Raw genomic sequence first — 18,708 nt, forward strand, 5'->3', positions numbered from 1 at the left:
CACTTCATTTCAGTATGCATTCTCTTTTTTCTGTTTTATACAGTTTTACATTTTTGTAGGCACCACCCTCAGCCTCCTCCCGTGCACTGCATCTGTCACACTTTCATGATATGCACACATCCAACTGCCTCGCAGTGTATAACATGCATTTGTGTTGTCTGGTGAATAAATCTGTCTTTATTCTTTATACAATAAAGACTAAGTGTATTCTGCAGCAGGCTGTGTTTGATATGTCTGCCAGATGTATCAGGGACTGGTAGCAGGCCAAACAGAGACAGCTGAAAGCCTCACAGCAGTCTTGCAGGTAGGTTATGAAATACTTTATTTGATCGTGTTTCCTTTGCCACTTTATCTGGAACATGAAGTGTGATGTGATGCTCTATTTTTCTCTTTAATTGCCTTGTATTCATGTTATTTCTGTGTCTGTACTGTGTGGGTAACATGCATAAGCGAATATGCTCTTATTAGAATTTGTGAAATAGCATGGTTATGAATTACGATTAGTTACGTGTAGTAAAAATAATTATGCCAATTAGTGTATCTGGAGTTAATTCTTTCAGACTGGAATGTAACCCTCTACTTTCATATATCATTGTTATTGTTAGTTTGCATGTGTGTGTGTGTGTGTGTGTGTGTGTGTGTGTGTGTGTGTGTGTGTGTGTGTGTGTGTGTGTGTGTGTGTGTGTGTGTGTGTGTGTGTGTGTGTGTGTGTGTGTGTGTGTGTGTGTGTATGTGTGTGTGTGTGTGTGTGTGTGTGTGTGTGTGTGTGTGTGTGTGTGTGTGTGTGTGTGTGTGTGTGTGTGTGTGTGTGTGTGTGTGTGTGTGTGTGTGTGTGTGTGTGTGTGTGTGTGTGTGTGTGTGTGTGTGTGTGTGTGTGTGTGTGTGTGTGTGTGTGTGTATGTGTGTGTGTATGTATATGCTGTTGCATCAAAGGTTACAACACTGTCCAGTAGACATGAGACTTATTGACTTTGGCCAAAACAGCATGCAAATGGAGCAGTTGGGCCTAAACAGAGGCCTCTGCGATTCATACATCCTGTTGTAAATATATAATGTTACTGATTTGTGCAGGATTGAGACAAGCTATCAGCCTATCATATGGCTATGCTATGGTACCTGAAATGTAGTGTACTTTTTCAAGCACTATTATAATCTTCTCCTGCTTATTTCCTTTTCTTCCTCTCCATCTCCCCCACCTCCCTCTGTCTCCATATCCCACTCTCTCTCTTCTTCCTCTGCACCAGCTGCTGCTGCTGCTCCAGAGCCAGAGTGGAGAGTCCCCTCGCCCCCCTGCTCAGACAGAGACAAAAGGCCTGATTCGCCTGCTGAACACTGCCCCCTTTCTCCATCCGTCCCTTCATGCACGGCCATAGAGGTGATGGTGGTGGTGGTGGTGGCGGGGGCTTCAGGAGAAAACAAGGCCCGGACTGGGACTAACATCCAGGACTGACCCAGTGAAGGAGAGTGTGAAGAGGGGGAGGGGAGGAGGAGTAGGATGGGGCTGAGTAAAGGCAGGTGGCCTCTACACAGGAAGACTATTTTTTCCCTGAATATCTCTCAGAGTGGAAACAAATCTGACAAGGGTATGCCACATTTAACTATATATGCATGTAGTGCATGTTTATGTGTGTCTCTGTGGTGGCATATGTCGGCAGGTGTGGCATGCGTTTCAGGGGAATCTGGGGAGAGGGTTGCATAAATGGCCTGCGTTTGACCACGCCAGATTTTCTAATCTGGTGTTTCTACAATCCTTATGTATATATGATATTGTTGCTGCTGTAGGCTGCATGAAGGTTCTTTATATTTCAGAGTGATTACCAGTGTGTCTATGGTGAAAGCACTGGGGTAGAAACAGGCCAAGCTGCCAGATTGAGCCTTGTCTAACATTAAGGTTACCTATATTTCCTTGTTCCTTTCATTTTCTTTCGGTAAATATCAGCTGTTATCAGTTGTTTTAAACATTACCTCTTGTAACCTATTTTTTTATTTACATTGTATGATATTCCCAAGGAAGTGGGCACACTGCTTCTGCCTGTGTGTTTTCTGAGGCCGTATTGCAGCACAGGGCTTTATATTGGGCGACCGGAACCAGATGAAACCGGTTTGAGGCAGACTGAGGGCTGACAGGAACAATGCCCAGTCTGTGCTCCACTGAGGTATAGAGATAGCCCAGGCTACTCCATGGCAGCCCTTCACTGCTCAGCCACTTGCACATGGCACTGACAGAGACCCTCTGCTGCTGCTCGCTGCAGGCTGGATGTCGGCGCATAGCGAGGGGAGGCAGGAGGATTTGGGAAGGGCCGAGGGCTGGGGAACATGGCTGGCTCGGAGTTAGTCAATCTGCAGCCTGAAGCCTCACATACACACACATCCGAGAGCATGATCTATCTGTCTGTTGTATGTCTGTGTGCTGCTGGTGGTGCACAGAAGGACTAAGGAGGATCCCACCACCACTCACCAGATCCCTGGATGTAACCTGAACCAGAATTCTGGGCCTTTACTAGTCGGGAAGGTATTTTTCCCCACCTCCAGACTGGTTGGGGTGTGTGGCTTTTTGTGGGTTAGTTGTGTTGTAACTGTTTGTTGCAGGAAGGAAGGAAGGAAGGAAGGAAGGAAGGAAGGAAGGAAGGAAGGAAGGAAGGAAGGAAGGAAGGAAGGAAGGAAGGAAGGAAGGAAGGAAGGAAGGAAGGAAGGAAGGAAAAAAAGGGTTGGCTAGTGTCTGGAGAGGGACGGAGGCAAGAGGGTGAGGAGTAGCTGATTCCTGTGCATGTTTCCACCATTGTTGTTTTACATTCACTTTACCAATATTTTAGTTTTACAATGTGTGGGTTTGAGTTGGTAATGATGTCTTTTAAACTGATTCTGTTTTCATTGGTGTCTGTATGTTACCCATTTACTTTCTGCATCAGACTGCTCTTGCTGTCATGACTGTATAGGTGTTTTTCCAGCAGGCCTTTCTCTCTCTGCTGCAGCCTCACACAGCTCAGCAGCCATGTTCCCGCCTTACTGCATTTCTTTCCTTCTCTCTGTCATTAATGCAACCATTCCATCATCTGGATTGAACTGAGAATTCTTGCTTTGTGAAACCAAAGACGAGGCAAATAGATGTGGGTCTCCCTGTGTGTGTAGATGTACATCTCGATTAAAGAGCAGTACTGGTATAACTGCATGTACTGTTCAAGCACACTTGCACTACAGCTGCTTTGATTTCCCATCATGAACCCAACGTTTTACTGACCAATAATGTATAAGATATTATGCTAAATAAACATGGTGTGTTTTATTGAGTCATTATCCCTATATCTTTTCCATGTGCCCTCAGAATTCTTCTCTGTCATCAAGGTCATATTAACAATTCATACAGTACTTAATTCAGTTGAAGTATTGTTGAGATTATTCACAACCGAAGCAGCTAACTGACAGTCCACTGATATATTCTGAAAGTACACTAATCTTCGATATTGTTCAAACAACTTGGACAAGAACCATCATCCTCCAGATTATATATTAGAAAATAAATGTAAAAAGAACTCTATGAATCCTCTCTTTCCAAGACAATGGAATAGGATAGCCTGCTGCAGTATACTTGTTTTTCTCCCCATTTAATTTGTTCAATTACAGCACTGCTGACCATGTAGTGATTGAAAGGGGAAATGTTTTGCCAAGTACCCACATTAATTTCATCAAAATGTCAAATCTACCCCGTGTGGAGCAACAAGTGGTTGCTGCGGAAGAACAATGACGCAGAAAAGGGAGTAATTGGAAGTCAGTCTGAAACCTTTTTTCCTTTGCATTGGCAAGATGCACAGATTGATTGAAGATGTAGCAGGAGAGCACTATAGCTCAGTTTGCTTATGTATCATTTGTAACCAGAAAAACAAGAAAGCAGAGATTAAGGGTGTATTGCATAGGCTGTACCACAGAATATCTGAGACTTGTTCACTTGTTGCAAGTGTTTAGACACCACAAGGCTGAATGTAATTCGCACAATAGGCAAATATGAACTGGACAACTACATCATGGCTTCAACCAAAATCACAAAAATATCCCTAAAACAATGTTGTCAAATAAGTGTATTCTATTTAGTTTTGTTAAAAATGGAAATAACAAAAAAGCAGGGTTAAAACTAAACTTGTGTTAAACGATATGATATGATATGATGCGATACGATAAGATACGATGCAATGATATGTTATTGTCGGATCAGCTCTGGAATTGTTCTCACATCGCAGCGGCTTCATTTGCTATATCAACAAGGACAGTGCTCACCATTTCATCTTAGTCTACAATATGAAAGGGATACCAAAGCTGAAAACGGTATTACATCACTATTATTTTAAACTGGATCTTTTTGATAAACTCACATAATAGCGTATAGCCAGGTACTATCCAAGTAAGAATGAACAAGATACCCCTGTAATTAACTCAAGTAATGCCATTGTCTCTAATAATGTTTTTCAACTATAGTATTAGTGCTCCGAGCCATCACAATTGCTATTATAATGATAATGTATTGTCAATAGGGATAGGTCGGTTTATTTTATTGATTATATCGACAGAAATCTAATGTACAATTTATACTGGCTGGAATGTACATCCCCCCTCCTTTAACATACTGTATCATCCAGGAAATTCAATGAAATGTATATCTTTGAAGATCTATTGAATGTCTGTTGTATTTCCTTTACTGTCTAAAATAGTATATGTTGTACTTTTATCAACCAAAATGTCCTATTTTCTCCAGCAATACAGATTGTAACCACAAGCCTATTAGAGGGGCCTTGGTCCACAGAATTTGAGAGAATTACAATTATTGCCCTGCAAAACGTCACTAATTTGGTACATTTAAACCCAAAGAAAATTCCACACTGAATATGAATAACATGATTATTTCCCATCACCATGAGAACAAGCCTGGGACTAATGATGGACTTAGTGGGATGTTATTCAATATAGGTGTCCATGAAGTTTATCTGGAAAATGTATATCTACAAGAATACAAACCTTTTCGATTTAGAAAAACTATGATCAGAAACAAAGATACCAGTTTTACAGCCCATAATCTAATACGCATTGGTATGAAAATGACTAGAAACTGTCAACATGAGCTCACAGTGGATCAACTGTCATAGAACACAATGGTGATATTTTATATGCTTTAATGGTTTTTGGCTAAGACAAATCAGTGAAATATTATTTTTTTCTGAATACAATATACACAGTATAAAGACTTTCCTTGCCAAATGTGATACTGTATCAGAAAGTATTTTGAAAAACTTATATCAGTACGTGTAGTAATACAATTCATCATTCTACCATTTCATCTGTGTTCCGCAGGTGATCTCCTCATTAAAACAGGATTAGGACCATGGGAGATATGAATACACCAGACTTTGATGACCTACTAGCGGCTTTCGACATCCCGGACATGGTGGATCCCAAAGCTGCTATTGAATCTGGCCCTAACGATGACCATGACGGACAGCTAAAGCAACCTAGTGGTGGGGTGAATGCCAATGATGACGAGTCCCAGAACCCGTCACATGACATTGGTGTTAGTGTCATTGTCAAGAACATCAGAAACAAAAACACTAGCAGGCCTAATGAAACCATATCAGAGACGGATGAAAAGTTCCATTCCCAACACTATACTGCTAGCATTGACAATGCACTTTATAATGGCTTTTTGCCTTCAGGACAACCTGCTAGTCTTTACACCAAGAATGGATGGAACACTCCCAGCAAGGAAGGACAGCCAGTTGTCAATCAATCACCTACATTCAATCAGCTCAGCCCCAGCAGTGCTGAAGAGTTTGATGACAATGATAAAATAGAGGTAGATGACCCTATGGACAAACAGGGAGGTCAGTCATTCTTTAAGTCCATGACTAAGACAGAAAGCCCAAATCCCAAGTCTCCTGTATCAATCGCTAGAGTTTCCAGCACAATCAGGAACCAAAAACCTGATCAAAACAACAACACCAATGGCACTCTCGAAGGTTCCAAGTCGGATAAGCCCCCTCAATTAGGTTTACCTGAGGGGGAACAAAAGGAAACTGTCCTCAAGTCTCAACGTCTGGAGTCCAAGGAGGCTGGAAAGCAAATGGATCATGTTAATGAGTCCATTGTGTCTCAATTCCAAGCCAAGTCCTCTGCAAAACTTTCGTCTTGTATAGCAGCAATAGTAGCTCTCAGTGAAAACAAGTCTATCGCTACAGACTTGCCTGTTTTGAATTTGGCCACAACACAGAAGGAACTAACCAATACAAATCCCATAGCTCTAGTAAAGCCACACAAGCTGGAGTCAGCCCTAGAGTTTGCAAAGCGGCTGCTCACAAGACAACCAGACAGCCCCACTAGTGTCATGAGTGAGGGTAGCAGTAAAGATTCCCCTGCCTCAAGCACAGATACCCCAACGGTCATCCCGAAAGTCAGGATCAAAACAATCAAGACGTCATCGGGGCAGATCAAGCGTACTGTCACCCGAGTTGTGCCAGAGTTCAGTGCAATTTTCTCATCTCTTACAAGGCCCTCTCTGCCAATTGAAATAACCAAGCAAATTACTATTAAACCTGTGGCAACAGCTTTCGTGTCTGTCTCAGCAGTCAAGACCACTGGTTCCCAAGTCATAAACCTGAAGCTAGCTAACAACATCACAGTCAAAGCAACTGTCATCCCTGCTGCATCAATGCAAAGTGCCAGCAGTGCCATCCTGAAAGCCATGCAGCAACAGACGGTAAGGGTACCTGCCTCCAGTCTTGTGCCAAAAACAGTCCATCTAAGTAACCTCAATCTTCTGCCTCAGACTATATCTCCTGCTGTATGTGGTCTGAAACAGGCCCTGTCCTCCTCCAAACAACCACAGCAAGTCAAGCATCAGACAAGTCTTGCTGGCCGGGCCTCAAAGAAAGTCTCCACTATTCAAGTGTTTACCAACTCTCAAAGCTCTGTAGTGGACGCCTTCAATAAAGTCCTGAGTAGCGTAAACCCAGTCCCTGTGTATGTCCCGAACCTCTCTCCACCAACCTCAGCTTGCATCTCTCTACCCTCACGTGGCTACAAGTGCCTGGAGTGTGGAGATTCGTTTGCTCTTGAGAAGAGCCTGACACATCACTTTGAACGTCGCAGTGTGCGGATCGAGGTCACGTGCAACCACTGTGCCAAAGGTCTAGTGTTCTACAACAAATGCAGCCTCTTGTCTCATGCCAGGGGCCACAAGGACAAAGGGGTGGTCATGCAATGCTCACATCTAATCCTAAAACCCATCCCTGTAGATCAGATGATAACTCCATCACCCTCATCAGGCCCAGCCAACCTAAATGGCATCATCTCCAACTCCCAAGTTCAAGCACCCACCAGTCAAATCCCAGGAAGAGTTGCCAGTGAAGGGTCCCAAACTAAAGTGATTTCAGCTCCATGCAGTGCTCCTCTTGTGGCAGCCATGCCATTGGGGGATGATGCATTGAAGGTCTGCAGGCACAGCCTAAAATGCTTGGAGTGTAACAAAATATTCCAGGATGGCAGCTCGCTAGATATGCATTACCAACAGGCAGTGGATTCCAGTGGACAGGTTTGTTAATGTTATAACGTGAACTGCTACATAGGTTCAAATAGGAGGGAGCCTTTGTTTCAATACATTTTTCTCATTTAGACTTTTACATCACAGTACGAGAACTTCTATTTGTTGGCTTGACAAGATCTTTCGTTAAAATAAATAACAGGATCATTTATGCAAGAAAAATCCCTCGTATGCTGGGTGCTTCTTTCCAGTGCCATGATAAAATGCTATTTCTTCTTTTCTTTTCAGAAAACATGCACCATCTGCCAAATGCTTCTCCCAAATCAGTGCAGCTTTCAGTCACACCAGCGAATCCACCAGCACAAGTCTCCTCACATCTGCCCTGAGTGTGGCGCCAGCTGCCGTTCTGTCCACTTCCAATCACATGTCACCAAGAACTGCCTGCATTACAGCCGTAGAGTCGGCTACCGGTCAGTCTAACCAAATAAAATCATAACATTTATTATTTGTATTTAAGTTTTCTCTTGTGCTCAAATTTAGTTTTTAACTTTCCAAAAAATGTCTTCTGTTGGAACTGAATTTGTTCAATAGTCAGACCTGACAATTGAACGATTTTCTTCCTTTACACAGTAAAATGTCATTTATAATTACAGTTATTATAACATCACATTTGTCTCAGCTTGACAACCTTTGTAAAGGGAAAGTGAAACTATTCAAAATGAAACTTATGGGGGGAAATTGGACACTCATAATATTAATGTGAATTCACCCAAGATACAAAACATTAAAACAGAAAACCCAGTATCTGACCAATTACGGTTCAATTATGAGTCTGATCCATTACAATGTTATAGAAATCAACATCGACTTAAAATCGACAATATATTTGTATTCCAGTCTGGTTAAGATCATTTCCATGTCAGATGGTTATTCCATTTCTTTCACAGAAAATGAATATGCATATTGACCAAGAAAAGTTTGTGTCATGTACTGACCAACAAAAAAATGGAATCTTATAGCAGATACATCAACAAATCATGTCATCCTTTTCCTTCTCCCTCCAGCTGTATACACTGTAGTGTGATCTTCGCTGATGTTGCATCTGTAAAATCTCACATCCAGAGTTCTCACTGTGAGATATTCTATAAATGTCCTCTCTGCCCAATGGCCTTCAAGACTGCACCTGGAACACACTCTCATGCAAACACACAGCATCCAGGAATGAAGGCAGGAGAGCCCAAGTAGGTCAAAAGCACTGTCTGCACTTACTATTTATATAAATGCTAATCTAAACCAAATGTATGTTGTTGTTATGTTCTGTTAAAGACTGAATTCCTGTTATGGCCTGTTAATGTTTTGTTTTGAAGTACTTACAAATATAGATAAAATTAAATATTGTAATATTTCAATTCAAATAGTATGCAATACACAAATAATACACCAGCTTTTTTGTTCTCAACACACATCCGCACGATCTTCCTTTTACAGAGAGTCTCCTCACATTAAAACCGAACATCCACGTCCAATTGATGTTTCAAAGGAAATTCATCCTCCCTGCATCATGAGCAGGATTTGTGGGTTTTAGACATGGTGGCTTATCTTGGGTTTGTTCTTTCCACATGGCAACCTTTCAATGACTTACATACTATCCATCATCACAACTACTGACGACACAGGTGCCAAATTTAGATCTAAATCAACATCTGATGTTAAACAATACTCCGAGTACTAAACCAATTATTGAAGTATGTTTAATTATTTAATAATTTCATGATCTAAACTTTTCTTTCGGTCTGTAAATGTTGACAAGTTAACGCTCTTGATTAATCTGGAAACCTTAGCATTAAACTGAAATGAATGCAAATGAATCACATTACCAGGTTCATAATCTCGTAATTCCATCCACTAATGTTTACCATTAGTTGACTGGACTGACTCGAGAACACATCAGTAAGAACCATCAGTATAAAAGACACACCTAATCCATGACATATAGCAACTACACTTGTTCTTTGGTTGTGGTGAAAACTAAAAAATGGGGTTATACCGATTGAAGTGATGGAGCAGAGCATTTTAAAGGACGTACATTTTGTTATCTCTCTTTCAGGATGATCTACAAGTGTTCCATGTGTGATACCGTGTTCACATTGCAATCCCTGCTCAACACGCACTTTGACCAGCACATTGTCAATCAAAAGGTTTCAGTATTCAAGTGCCCCGATTGCTTCATGCAATACGCACAGAAACAGCTCATGATGGACCATATCAAGGTGGGGATATAAAGCAGTTATTTTAGGGAAGTTTATCCACTGTTTATGTATGTATGATTCTGTTGTAAGTTATTTTAAAAGTTAATTATACAAGTATACAAATAACTTTAGAAATCATTCATATACTAGTGCTGACTGCTGAGTATATTTGTGGTTATGATTTATATGCATTGTGGATCATTTTCAGGCCATCCATGGAACCCTGAAAACCATTGAGGGTCCACCAAACCTGGGCATCAACCTTCCTCTCGGCACTATGCCTACTAACTCCAATAACAACAACAACAGCAACAGCCCCAAATATAATAAAAATAAAACAAATAATAACAACAAAGATGGAGGAAATGTAAATGGTCAAGATAAGGGAATCACTAAGCCTTCATCTTCACCTCGAAAGAAAACAAACACTAACTGCTCATCGGACCTGAAGAGCCCACCATGCTCAGGATACACATGTGGAGACTGTAGGAGCCTCTTTAGTTCCAGAGAAGTCTTTGTGGTTCACATGAGAAGTGAACACGGAAAGGTGAATGTTTGAAACCATTCTCATTAGGAGGTTTACGAACAGTGGCATTTTTGAGATTCTGCTTAAGGATGAAAAGAAAAAACACGTATTTTTAGAGCTGATGCCAGTTAAAGCTCTTTTACTTAAATAAAATGACTATAAAAAAATACTGTATACAAACGATAGGGTTCTGTTACTTAAAGGTCAAATGAAAAGCTTCCAAATATACTACATTTTTATAGAAATGTTGGTTTTAAGACTGCCTGTATTTTTTATTTAATTTAAATCGAGATAATACACCCGAAAAAAAGCTTTTTATTGATACAAAACTCGACCCAAAGCCGTCTGAATTGTCATTCCCAGCAGCCTCCGCGCGCGTGACGTCATTGTGGCCAAACAGTCTCTGGGCCAAATATCCGGACTCGGCAGTCTCGTGCGCTGTTGTTCACATGTCAGCGGTGTTTTTCGCTCAGGACTGGTGCAGAAAACTCTAAATTATATCCGCGAAATCACGCAAAACATGGGTTATTGTTGTGCTTTCGGATGTACGAACGGTGCGGGATCTGGGAGAATTTTTCATTCATTTCCCCAAGACAAAATCATCCGCCGAAACTGGATTATTTTAGTGAATCGTGTTGGCTGGCAGCCGACAAAATGGAGCAAGTTGTGCTCTGACCACTTCGCTTCTGATGCATACGATGTTGATCCTGCCATCGTCAAGTCTGTTGGTGGAGAAGCATTTAAAGTACATCGGATGCTGAAACCCGGAGCCGTCCCCTCCATATTTAAGCACAAAAAACAACCGAAAGAACGAAATAGCCGGGCAATGCAGAAACGCCAAATAATTGAGGTAAACACCTTTTGATTTGATTTCAAAGCGCACAGAGCGGACAGCAGATAACGGAATTGCAGTTTTATTGCTTATAGATTATCAGAACATTTCAAAGGGGACACGGCCCCATTGGATATTAACCTATGGATTAACTACATCATCGTTTTTACCGTTGTAATGCCACCAGACAAAGAGGAAGGTAAGCCTAGCTCATGTTAGTACCTAGCACCACATGTTTTGATGTACGTTTGTGTTGATAACCTCGCGAGTTTGTATCTTTCAGTGTTGAGGTGGGCACCGTTAGATTCTGTGTCTCCTTGCGATCATAAACAATGTGTTGGATGTGCAGCTAGGATAAGTAATAAGCGAGCTGTGATTTTCGGTGCAGTAATAGGTTAGCATTTTTCGCTCGGGGCTAATTCAGGGGCTCACTGTTAGCATTGTGTTTTTAAAAAAAAAATGAAAAAGATCAGTTAAATGAGTTTTTTCCCGTTATATGGATATAAAATATTCATAGTTTATTACATATTAAAGGTGGAGTAGGTAAGTTTGAGAAACCGGCTCGAGATCGCTAGAATTTGAAAATACACAACCGGAGAAAATCTGCCACTTCCTTATTGAGCCCCTCCTCCAACACACACGAACGCGCACATGACCAATGAGGGCACGAGATAAGTTTGTGCCCCGATGGCAGGCAGGTAGGCCATCCGGATTGGTTGTACTTTTTACAGTATTACGGCTTCTACAGATGACATTTGTTATGGATTTTTTGTCAAAGCACTTAAGATATTCATTGCTATCGGGATGTTAAGAGCATTCCATGGAATATAACAAAAAGTGTATCTCGAGCCGGTTTCTGAAACTTACCTACCCCACCTTTAAGGTTCCTTAGACGTTTCCTGCAAATGATGCGATTTCGGGTCCGTGGGGCTAACGGTACGTCCACACAGCAGCTTTTCGAAAATCTTGGAGCTGGGCGTGTCTGACAGCTTGGGGATTTTTTGCGAGCAATGCGACCAACAACCAATCACATGAATCTCCCGCCCCCGACATACAAAGCAAAAAACCCCGGGGATTTTATGCGAGCAATATATATATATATATAAACTCCCCAAACAGGCGAAAACCTACCAGTTTCACCCACTGTCTCTGCCACCTCCCTCCATGCCTGGTTCCTCCGGTTTGTATCCCGTTAATAGTTCTGGTCGTAAAGAACCGGGTGATTTGCTACCGTAATTTCTCGTTTGGAATATGAGGAAATGAACTGCAGGCTGGTTCTGCTGTGTGGACATACCGTAACGGCCCCTACACACGGCGGCGTGCGTTGCCGCTTCAACGCTTCTGCCCATTCACTTTGAATGGGGTGACGTCACGATTCGCCGAACTGCATTGTGGGAGCAAAGCGTAGCTTCTCTCGAAGTGCTCGCTGCAAAAGTAGAGCAATGTTCTACGGAGGCGTCAGCCAATCAAATCCCTCGTATGTAAATCTGACAGTACAAGCAGTAGCCAATCAAACCGGGTGTATGTTGGGAGAGCCAGACCGCAGTTATTTCCCATATGTCAACAAAAGGAGGAGAAAATTATCGTGGCGGTAGGGAACATACAGGGATACAAACCGGAGGAGCCAGGCATGGGGGGAGGTGGCAGAGACAGTGGGGGAAACTGGTAGGTTTTCGCTTGTTTTGGGAGTTTATATCCAGTGTATTTCGTTTGAATGGACAGCTAGCAAGCATAGACAGTATATTTAGCCAGCATGGATGTAGCATGAATGCTTTGCTTTGTTTGTCCGGGGCGGGACATTGGTCGGCTGCTCGCGTTGACTCCCCAAGCTCAAGACACGCCCAACGCACGCCGCCGTGTGTAGGGGCCGTAACGGTACGTCCACACAGCAGCTTCAGAAGAATCTTTCAACGCTTCTCTGCCCATTGACTTTGAATGGGGTTGACGTCACTTTGCCTCGCTTTTCGCCGAACTGCATTGTGGGGGAGCGAAGCGAAGATTTCCAGGATTTCCAGGATTCCAAAGTTGAGCAATGTTCAACTTTTGAAGCTGAGCTGGAAGCGCCAGCCAATCAAACACGTTTATGCAAATCTGACAGTAGAAGCGCTAGCCAATCAAACCGCGTGTAAGCAGGGAGAACCAGGCCGCAGTTCATTTCCTCATATTCCAAACGAGAAATTACGGTAGAAAATCACCCGGTTCTTTACGACCAGAACTATTAACGGGATACACACCGGAGGAACCAGGCATGGAGGGAGGTGGCAGAGACAGTGGGTGAAACTGGTAGGTGTTCGCCTGCTTGGGGAGTTTATATATATATTGCTCGCATAAAATCCCCGGGGTTTTTTGCTTTGTATGTCGGGGGCGGGAGATTCATGTGATTGGTTGTTGGTCGCATTGCTCGCAAAAAATCCCCAAGCTGTCAGACACGCCCAGCTCCAAGATTTCCAAGATTTTTGAAAAGCTGCTGTGTGGACGTACCGTAAGAGTCACCCTTGAAAAAGAGATCTTTTGATCTCAAGGGGCTTTCACCTGGGGGGTATACTACGAAACAGGATTTTCGCTTAGCCGGCTAAATTCAGGGAAAACTCCGGCTTTCAGGTCCTATGAAGCTGGTTCTCTTTTTAGCAGGCTAGATCTCCATGGTAATTTATGCTTAGCGGCTAACCTGGTCGGGGCCAGGTTAGGTTGCAGGCTAAGAGCTCAACTCAGTGAAAGCACTGCCTGCTGACCAATCAGAGCTCAGTGTGCGGAGTTTAAAGCGATCAAGTCATATTACAGGAGAAAGGAAATACAGAAAAGCTGCCGTTGCAGGATAGACGGCCGGCAAAAATCACCGACTGTGTGAACGTGAACATTAATAGAATATCACCTCCATCTTCAGAGCAATCTGACTATTATAACATTAGCGTTAAGAAAGCTTACTTAAATATCTGCCACGACATAAGTAACCGGATCAGAGTAACATTAAGTACAGTCCGCGGCATATCACTTCATAATGTATCATATATCTCCTTATCTGAGTCAGCTGAGCCGTATCTGGCCGTGCAACACTCACTGTGTCACATACTGTATGCAGAAGTATTATTTTAAGCAACACATTAAGTTGACGAAACACTCGAGACAAATGTAATTAAAGTCAGATCCACTCGTGTCTTAGACGGGGCAGTGATATCATAAACCTGTTAATGTACGCATTCAAACACTTTTACCAGCTGTATTCACCTTGCAGGTGCAGCTATGTGGCTTTGATCCTGGATAAAGTGTTTAAGTCATGGATATTTAATTTAACTTCTTCATATGTCTAATATTATCATTGACTTTTCATTCAGGAAGTATGACGCTGCGCTGTCAGTACGCTTCTCCATGTTTGTGATTGGTCGAATGCTCCAAATACCATGCGTATGTTTTGGATTAGGCCAACCGGCTAACTCAAACATATCCAGGTTAGGTTGAACCAGCTTCGTAGTATAGGCCCCTGGTTAAATAAAGGCTACAAACAAACAAGAGGATAACAGAGTATGTTTTATTTTTTTTTCACAACAGTTGTATTTGGATGGAATGAATACCTATAGTGATAATTCAAAGTAATAAAATGATTTTTACAGTGAAAAAGTTCAAATGGAACTGATGGTTCCCAAATTACCCAGAGGTCGCTTGGACTTTATTTTTCTAAACCTCTCTAAAAAGGTCAAATTTCACTTGTTTTGCATCAATCTTGATACAGGGTACTTATTATGTTATAGTTTGGATTCCTAAAGCTTTTAGTCTATAGTCTACTCAGAATCAGACATGATAACGAAACTAAGTTGTACTATCGGCGGAAGCAGCTGTGAGCGATAAGCCAGGTGGAAATATGTTTACACTCTGACGTCACGCGACGCCATCTTGCGGAGACGAGCAGCTGAGAAATAAATCGTCGGACTTGGTGTTGGGGGTTGAACCAAATAAATATTGCGCATTGCCAGACGCATATTATCTCCGATTTTAATACTGCAATATCTTAGATAGTGTTGTAGCTATATGATTTCGATTTTACTGGCAATTATAAAAAATCTTTGCATTTGATCTTTAAGATAAGTATGTAAGCATAATCAAGAGAATAAATCAGTGCGGAAATATGGCTGTTGTACTATTGCATGTTTTATAATAAATTCATTGATTAATGCATTTTCCATTGCAGATTCTCAAGAAACACCCTTGTCGGCAGTGTGAGAAGTCGTTCAGCTCCTCCCACAGTCTCTGCCGACACAACCGTCTCAAACACAAGGAACTGCGGAAGGTCTACACCTGCCCGTAAGTACACACACCCACTGTGGTTTTAACAGCAAGTCTTACAAACGGTGTCCTTACGCGATTACGGTTGAGGTTCGGTTCAAAATAACTTAGCGAAAGATCATGTTTTGGTTTAAAATAACACTTGATTTTGTTATAATGGTTAACTATAATAAATAATTGGATACATGAAGCAACAACTGGTCATGTGATGATAAGAAACCAATGTTGACAGTCTTAGGAAATAGGAAACAAGTAGCAGTTGATGTGGTCCAATGTTATGTTTGTTGACCCATGCATCCACCCTGACATCTATGTGGCCCTCAGACTACTTCTTATTTTACTACTAACAGATAGACAGGGCTTCGTCTCTTAAACGTACACATTCGTCATTTTTGTCTGCTAGGCTAAATGTCTGATGTTGGAGGACTGTCTCGTTTTTGAAGAATGTGAAAGAGAACGTGATTGGATACAAAGTACCAACTAGCCAAAAATCCAAAAGGAGTATTGAGTAGTTTGTGTCAAAAACTTAAGAGGCATGATTAGTATCCATACAGAAGCCAACATTACTGCTGTTAATTCTGGAGGTTTAGGGGTGGGAATGCAAGCTTGCTTTCCTACAATTTCAACCGAAATTATTCTTCAGAAGTTATAATAAGAATGAAAGCTAATTTAAACTGTGCAAGTACTAGCACGCACATTCGGCTGTTATTGTTATTTGCTTGTACTTTGATAGGCACTGTCCAGCTCTCAGTCCTCCGTTCAGTAAAAGAGTGCTGCTGGATCAGCATATACATCTGACACATGGGGTCAAAGAGGGGAAGACGGTCAACTCGGACAATACGGAGGTTTTACCGGACAAGGATACGGTACTGTTGCATACACGTCAACATAATTGTGTTAGCAGGAAGTTCATCTTTTTACCCTACAGGGGTACTGTCAATCCTAACTCATTTCCATTTTCTGTGCAGACCCTAAGCCCCAAAAGGAAGCCAGAAGAGGACGAGGAGTCTCCAGGCCTGATGTCCAGGGGCTCCGGCTCACAGCCGTTAAAGAGGCTCAAAGTTAATATCCTTAAAGTTCAAAAGTGTGCCGTCTGTGGACTCACAACTGAAGACATTGCCGCTTTCCATGAGCACATTTCCCAGCACAAGTCTGATGGCTCTTCCTACCAGTGTCAAGAGTGCGGCCTGTGCTACACCTCCCACCGCTCGCTGGCCCGACACCTCTTTATCGTCCATCGGCTAAAGGAGCAGCAGGGTCTCGCCCTATACAATGGACGGGGCAAGGATGACGATGAGAACCAGCTGGACGTAACAGACGTAACACCAAACACCAAATGCAAAGTGTGCGGGATGAGGTTTGAGACTGAGGGAAACCTAAACACTCACATGAGGACACATGGGATGGCTTTTATAAAGTCTAAGAGACTGAGTGCGGCTGAGAAGTGACTCTTTCAAAGCATTCCAACTAAAGCATTCCAACTAAAGCAAATACTGTTGTTTTAAACTTTACAGTTTGTTAAGACTGACAACTCTCAGTATACGTATGATGCTGTACATACACTCAAAATCTAAATGCAGGTTACTACAATATGTATACAGTATAAACTCAAAAATATGTAAGACATGTCAGAATCACTTTATGTTTAAGATAGATTTTTGTACACGTAAATGTTTTTAGGCTTTGAGGTTGTTTTATAGAAGAGCTTTTCTTCTTTTATTTGAAACCATTTCCTTTGTTCTTGCTAGGGCTAGATAATATATTGTTGTAATGACTAATTATCATACAGTCAGCAGTGTTCTGAATGTTTAAAATTGCTGATGTAAAACAAATGTCTATAAGAAGAAACATGCACACACATAAAACCTTTTGGAGTTTCAGGTTTTCCCATTGTAGTACACAATATTTGTCCTGTAGTACCTGATGTTCTGAGTTTCACTTAACTTAGAAATTGAGGGAAAAGATTGGCATCAAACATTCATTATGTTTTAGTTTTTGTTTCATTTAATTAATAACTCTGAGCCTTTTAAAATAAAACCTTGCTCTGGTCTCCTTTAAAAAAACAAAGATTGTTGACCATAAAACAAAATCTAGGAATTCCGTTTAAGCTAATATTAAATTAAACATCAAAAGATATCACACAAAGATAACGTCTATCAGCGACATACAACTTTGTAAAATGTGTGTTATTTACATATCAAATACACACACAACGAATATTAAGAAATCAGTTTATAGCTACCATTTTTGTGAATGACTATTGTATTTATCAACAGAAACAGGAGCCGTTAAAAAAAATTATTAAAATTTTAAATAATTTTTGGAAACATTTGTGTATGGCAGCTCTTTAAGTTCTTTAAAAATAATATTAAATTCTATTGACTTTTTATAATATCAGTCTTATTTCTATCATAACTAATATCAACATTTTCAGTTTTTTTTGTTTTGGTTTTAATGTTGTCAATGAGTTTTCATTTTTTTACATTAATAACACTGAGATTTGTTTTTTTACAAATGTTAACTGGGAAACTGAATTATTGATAAAAGAACCAGTTCAATTAAATGAACAATAACTGCAAGACTTGATAATCAAAAGATGGGTTTCCATTGCTTTCTATGTTGCAATCATTTACAAACGTTTTTGGATAGTAGTTCTGCTACTTAGACAATGAGGCTAACTGTCAGGCGCTGTGAGAAACAGTCTGTGAATGATTGTTGAAAATAATGTATCTTACTGCTGTTGTGTTTAGTCAGGCCACGTAGACTGAAACAAATAACAAATGAAAAATAAAAACTGCTTTGCCCTGACCTTCGCCATATTAATCTTATCGGATGATAAAAAGGTAGTTTTGGGTAATAGCTTCTTGTTTGCCCCCATAAGCCCCAACAACTCAATGTATGGTGCTTTAACCAACAGTGTCACTGTCTAGTGCTTCTAATATTATAATAATAATTAAAACTGCGGTCGCACTTGTGCGCGCAGTGATGAGCGGGCCCTCGCGTCCGTGCGCCTGTCGGGGAGGGTAGCCGGTCGTCCCGGCGTCAAGCAGACGCGTGCGGGTCCTGGGAAATGAGCCGTTTCTCATTTCTATAATTTTCGCTTCCCAGACTTCCAGGTCCTCCGGCAGCGACCCGGAAACGGATGTCGGCGCGCCGTCTCGAAGGAAAACAAATGTCTCTAAAGGCTCGTCGAGGATCGATTATCGAGGAGGCTGTCTGGAGGAGCCGTAACCGAGGATACACTGATTTAGAGGAGAGAGGAGTGTCTCTAGAGGAGCTATAACCGAGGGTACACTGAAGTATT

The 18,708-nt window shown here is 41.5% G+C and overlaps 1 protein-coding gene across 2 annotated transcripts; it reads left to right on the forward strand.

Annotated features, from left to right (window-relative positions):
- Positions 1–1,319: 1,319 nt before the first annotated feature.
- Positions 1,320–17,736, forward strand: znf532 (zinc finger protein 532). Of its 2 annotated transcripts, none has more exons than XM_034095356.1 (9): positions 1,320–1,583; positions 5,338–7,570; positions 7,808–7,989; positions 8,584–8,760; positions 9,627–9,789; positions 9,977–10,315; positions 15,310–15,422; positions 16,138–16,270; positions 16,373–17,736. In XM_034095356.1, exons 2-9 carry the CDS (start codon positions 5,369–5,371, stop codon positions 16,850–16,852), a joined length of 3,789 nt encoding a protein of 1,262 aa, XP_033951247.1. In that variant the 5' UTR covers positions 1,320–1,583; positions 5,338–5,368; the 3' UTR covers positions 16,853–17,736. The 2 variants fall into 2 exon arrangements, with proteins under 2 accessions (XP_033951247.1, XP_033951248.1); XM_034095357.1 differs by having other exon boundaries at positions 5,338–6,736.
- Positions 17,737–18,708: the final 972 nt, after the last annotated feature.

This window comes from Pseudochaenichthys georgianus, chromosome 12 (assembly GCF_902827115.2).
Source record: "Pseudochaenichthys georgianus chromosome 12, fPseGeo1.2, whole genome shotgun sequence".
Classification (NCBI taxonomy): domain Eukaryota; kingdom Metazoa; phylum Chordata; class Actinopteri; order Perciformes; family Channichthyidae; genus Pseudochaenichthys; species Pseudochaenichthys georgianus.